The sequence below is a fragment of the Sitodiplosis mosellana genome, unplaced genomic scaffold, assembly GCF_009176505.1.
Source record: "Sitodiplosis mosellana isolate CC-2019 unplaced genomic scaffold, AAFC_SMos_1.0 Smas_scaffold_7052, whole genome shotgun sequence".
NCBI classification, from domain to species: Eukaryota; Metazoa; Arthropoda; class Insecta; order Diptera; family Cecidomyiidae; genus Sitodiplosis; species Sitodiplosis mosellana.
In genome coordinates this window covers 1-5,530 of record NW_022602169.1, presented here as the reverse complement: position 1 = coordinate 5,530, position 5,530 = coordinate 1, and the positions used below count along the sequence as shown (strand labels likewise).

At 33.8% G+C, this 5,530-nt stretch overlaps 2 protein-coding genes across 2 annotated transcripts; both read right to left on the bottom strand.

Annotated features, from left to right (window-relative positions):
• Positions 1 to 50: 50 nt before the first annotated feature.
• LOC129580105 (carbonic anhydrase 7-like) lies at positions 51 to 2,666 on the bottom strand (the record flags this gene model as incomplete). The annotated part of the gene is made up of 3 exons (XM_055470300.1): positions 2,424 to 2,666; positions 408 to 482; positions 51 to 316 (listed from the first exon to the last, which is right to left on the bottom strand). Coding segments are annotated over exons 1-3 (476 nt in total), but the record flags the coding sequence as incomplete, so codon positions are not given.
• A 493-nt stretch (positions 2,667 to 3,159) lies between these two features.
• LOC129580104 (carbonic anhydrase 6-like) lies at positions 3,160 to 5,441 on the bottom strand (the record flags this gene model as incomplete). The annotated part of the gene is made up of 4 exons (XM_055470299.1): positions 3,160 to 3,280; positions 3,939 to 4,102; positions 4,174 to 4,310; positions 5,242 to 5,441. Coding segments are annotated over 3 exons (478 nt in total), but the record flags the coding sequence as incomplete, so codon positions are not given.
• Between the last annotated feature and the right edge of the window lie 89 nt (positions 5,442 to 5,530).

Genomic DNA, 5,530 nt, shown 5'->3' with positions numbered 1-5,530 from the left:
GCGAGGACATTTAGAAAGTGAAGAAAAAGAATTCCATCTCATTTGCTTACGATTTTCCGTCGATGGTATGTTCAGCGCCAAAATTGTCATTTTCACCCCAGTGGAAATGCATTTGTTCAAAAATGTAGCGACCGTCTAGAAGACCACCAGTTAAGTGCGGTTGCACTCGACGATTTTCAAAAGTAACCTTTGCCGTGTGTCCATCGTTTTCAATCCAGCCTTGTCCATCCTGTGCCCAATGTCCACTATATTGTAAAGGCTTGACTTTATTCAAATTCTGGGAAATGCGTGACTCAATTGCGATCGGAGTTTGAACCTTTTTCAAGTATGAAAACGAAAGAATTGTTAAAATTGAGAAAAATAAAATGATTCGATTGAAAATAGTTGAAATAATTTTGAAAATTTACATGATCATCGCCCAAGATGTTTTCATATCTGTCGTATTTATCATATTTGCCTTTAGGCCAATTTTCATGGTCCTTCTAAAATGAAATGTGATATGTCTCATGTAACAAAATTGAGATAGAAAAGACGTTTGTCGATTCTGTTATTTTCGAATTTTCGTTGCAACACAGCGCTATTGGTTATATTTAATTCTTATATAGATCTAGATGGTGTTGCGTTTACAGAGGATATTCGTAAAATAATATATGACAAATTGTATTCGACAAACGTCTTTTGAAATATCTCAAAATTCAAAAACGTGAAATTCTGCATTTGTCGGAATCAGTGATTGGTTAGAAAATATAAATATGCTTTGATAAATATTCTAGGAAATCATAGCGTGTTAGCATGCGATGCACATGAACACAGGGAAATGGACCGTGCATTGATTGATACGAACATCTGTATTCATGTATATTGCATGCACACAAGCTAAGCTTGCCTAGAACATTTATCGAATCTCAAACCAATCTCTGATTCTGACATGTTCATTGTTCACTTTTGAGAATATGATAATGGTTCATATCAGAGATTGTTTTAGATCATCTGCATAAAGGGGATGTTTATTTTCTAATATTTTCTACGTTGAAAATTAGGAAACCTAGTAAACTGCACTTTGAGGAACACCTGAGCTAGACTGGAATGGCATAGAGTTATGACCATTGAATATAACATGGACAAGTCATTTAGTGAGATATGATTTTAGCCATAGGCATATAAAGTCTCATCAACCTAGCTAGAGGATGAGAGTGGGATTTCATGGTCAGAATCGAATGCATGCATGTATAGTCTGTGTGTAGTATACACTATGTACCGTAATGTAACTCAAGCACCTCATCCAATGTAGTCGACACATAACCGACATATCTATAGGTGAGATTGAGAGTTGTGTATGTTTCACTGACTTTGTTATGAAAGAGAAGAGTAAGTTTCTTTCGACTTAAAAATGGTTAAAAGCGAGTATGTTCATTTTTGGCGGGTCGTCGCGGTTTTTTGCGGTTTTCGTAGAACTAACTAAAGATAACAACTTCGTCTCTTCGGCAGAGTTGTAGTACTCGACGTCCTCTATAACTAAGTTGAAGATAGTTACACTGTCAAAACTTTTCAACATTTTTGTGTTGGTATTTCTGGTAATATACTATGAAATTCACGGATTACCGTGAATTCCGTATATTACCAGAAATACCAACACAAAAATATTGAAAAGTTTTGACAGTGTATCTCTATCTCTTATCAGTTTCGCGAAAAGCGCGAAAAATGCTAAGAAAAAAAAGTTTTATATAAATTTTGCTTTTTTAATTGCGCGATTTGCGCGAATCTGATAAGAGATAAGAGATAACTGTCTTCAACTTAGCTATAGAAGACGTCGAGTACTACAACTCTGCTGGAGATACCATGTAGTTATCTCTTATCAGTTGCGTGAAGACCGCGGAGGCTAGACGGTACTACAACATACTCTACTTTAACGCCAACAGAATCATCAGAAAACATACTCGCCTTTTCAAAAATATAAATCGAAGAAAAAACATACTCCACTCTCAATCTCACCCATAGATATGTAGTAAACACAAATTTGTGTTGGTCGATTTATTCTTGACATGTTGGTTTGGTGTAAATTGGGGATCTATTACTATTGAAGACAAATATTCGTAATTTTCTCAAAAACGATTGCCATGGGATGGGCCATACAAACTTGTTTCTCTCTTTTCTAACTGGAAACATCAGATTCATCTCCTTTTTAGCATTACATGAAATGTAAGGGCTACTAATCTGGTTTTTTTTTTTTGGTAAAAAAAGATTTCAAGGATTAAAGAGACCTTCTATTTTATATTCAAATTTTGTATAAAAACCTGTACTTGGTGTAACATTTTTTAAAAATGAAATAACGTTAACATGTTGTCATTCATTTTTAAAATAACTGAGAAAGGTTATTTGTTGTGAAACAAATAATCTGTACCACCATTCTTATTTTGACCTACCTTTGAAATTGTGTTTTTAACATCATTTTTCGTGATATTGGTTGAGTTTTCGGTTGTTGTTATGTTAAGTGTACGGCCTGATGAACATTTGCATGTAGATCTGAAGAATGTGTTGAATAGCTCACAAATTCCCATCGATGATGATTCAGAACGACTATAGGTTTTAAAATGTCAATTAAATGGCTACAGCATTTACCTTAAAGCCTTTTGTGTATTGATATTTGTTAACCTTGCGAGTAAGTTGGTAACTTGGTCTCCACTGTAAACACGAAAAAAGCACTAATTTGAAGGGAGAATTTGTCGAAATTGACACGAAATGATTATTTTCCTTCAGTTCAACTAATGAGCTACGATAATATCTTCTCTTATTCGAATTTATATAGCTATGTCGATGGGCGAAGATGTTTGAAAGGACATCAATCTCTGCATTGCTATAAAACAAATTAAATACATTTAACATGCATGTTATATGCATGTTATTTGTCAAATAAATATTTAAGAATATGGCAGCTACGTTAGAAAGAATGTTACAAAAAAAAAAATAACGTACACGTAATGCGCTTCAACCAAAATAAATGGTGAATAAACTCATAAATCGACCAATTATTCTTTGCAAATGCTCAGAATGGAACACTTTGTTGAAGATTCTACACCTATAAATACGTTTTTTATATTTTAGAACTAGTTTGCAACACAAAACCTAAATGACCATTAATGGTTAAGTCATAACTGAAAGGCCATATAAAGTCAATATCGATAATAATTAACAAAATCAGTGTCGATCATCGATTATACATGCATCACATTACATTATTTACGCTAATGTTTTCCTCATCTTAGTTCATTCCATTTGAGTTCTGAAAATGAAAATAGTAAGTACAAATTAATCAAATATGAATCAACACGATATTCCCATGCAAAATAACACATCGGTTAAATGAGCTAAAACAGACCGTTAGACAGTTTATTATACAGAGACTTATGCTGCCGTAAGAATGTACCGAGCCAATGGATGGTGAGTTTCGCTTCGAATATTTTCGGCTAATTCTTATCTCTCCTTTCGAACTTTTTTTTTTCGTTGTTATTTCATTAGTAGTATAGTAAACCTTAGATATCTTTCCAAAAAGCTAAAAACCATGAGTTTTTGTTCGAAAATACACTGACAATGGTCATTGGCCATTACTCAATTCCATGCATGGAATTATGAATCAGCCTTTATTTTGATGTTAGTTTGCAGAAAATTTCGACCAATTTTTATAACGAGGAAAAAAAAAGAGAATTCAATTCAGAGAAAAACAACTAATCATTTTAATCAAAATGCTTGTTTCCCGACAACCGATTATTTAATTTACAAGTCGAAATCATTTATTATAAAAATTCTTCTTTGACAGCATCAACTTGAGGGCATATTTTTGAATAGTTTATTTCTTTCAATGAAATTTTTCAATCAAGTACACTTTGAAAATTCGTCAATTTTGATGTTGAATAAATAAATAATTGTGCGCAAATGCTAACCTACGTATGCATGCTGAGTATGCTTATAATACACTGGCGTGTTGATGTTTATTCTTTTTGCCTACAAAAATGACTGTTGGTGGTTTTTCGGGCGTTTGAATGGAACGGTAATTGTTGGTGATCTTTTTATTCTCCGCATCGATCATTTCACGGAATACAGCAACCTTTGAGAATGCACATGAGTGATTAAACATCAATGAAAAAATAACATTTGTTTTCTTTCTAATTCACAAACCTGTTGCTTTGACACAATCACTGGTTTTTTATATATGATCCATGTGACAACCTTATCAAAGGTTCCCGTTGTCAATGATCCTTTGTACGTGAAATAATTGCTATCCAACTCTTGTTTCGACATCCAAAGCAACGAATCTGGAATGGATATGTGTTCATCAGCAAAATTGTCTGAATTTTTTATTTTTTTGTTTACAAAATTTGACAAAAAACGAGCATTATAAATTGAGAAAACGAGCATTACAGAAGTGTATCAATAATAAAACGAATTACATAGGTAATCCAAACTTTTCCGCTCCGCAGCAATTTATTTTACCTCCCGCTTAATATTTAACCAAAATTTCAATGTACCCTTTTTCATAGCATTTTTGACCTTAAAATATAACTATTACGACCATGTTCCATACAAAAGTGTCATTTTCGAAAAAAAATTCTAAAATTTCAAGAAATGTTGATTTCGGACTAAATTTATGGGCAAGTAGGTGTTCGGTTGTTCACAGAATCCCATTATTTTTGCAAAAAAATGGCAGTTTGCCTTGATCGAAACCCTGAAAAATGCTTTTTTCGGGTACTTCCCGTACAAAAGTGTCGTTTTTCAAGGTTTTTCAGGTCCTCAGTCGGAGGCTTATGATACAAAATTGGTAAATCAGAATGGGCTCAAAATCAATCCGCAGCTTTGTCTCGACATGCCAAAACTTTTGGCTTTTACAGATCTCAATTATCTTGCCAACTTTTTGAGATAATCGGCGAACAAAAAACGCGAACGCGGACGACGCACATTTTTACACATTTTTCATAGTAAACAACGTATTATTGGCGGCAGATAGGTCTTGATCGATAGAATTTGTTCCCATCTACATAGCCTAGTATACAGATATGTGCTTTTTGAAGTTTGGCATGACGTTATAGTGGTCCGAAAGAGGAGATGTCATGAAATTTTTGCTAGTAAAACCAATACTTTTCCATACAAACAAAGTTTGCGGAAGAGCAATACAGTTGCAAAAACGCTATTTTTTGTCTTCTCTTTCAAAAAGTGGCAACAGGAATCAATGAAAAGACTGTGAATTACCTGAATCAATGGATGATTCTGTATCTGGGTCGATTATATATGGAATTTCGTTGGAAATTTTCGAGAACGGAATATTGTTTGCGTTTTTCTTGACTTGAATGAGGAAGGCGATGACAACGAGACCGTTCTTGTATTTAAGTGCCTCCGCACAATCGCCATATTTCGAATTGTAGTGCACCAAATGCGCTTCCATTGCATATCTACACAAAGTTTTGAAGAAATGGAAAAAAAGAGTGGAAAAAGCGAGGACATTTAGAAAGTGAAGAAAAAGAATTCCATCTCATTTGCT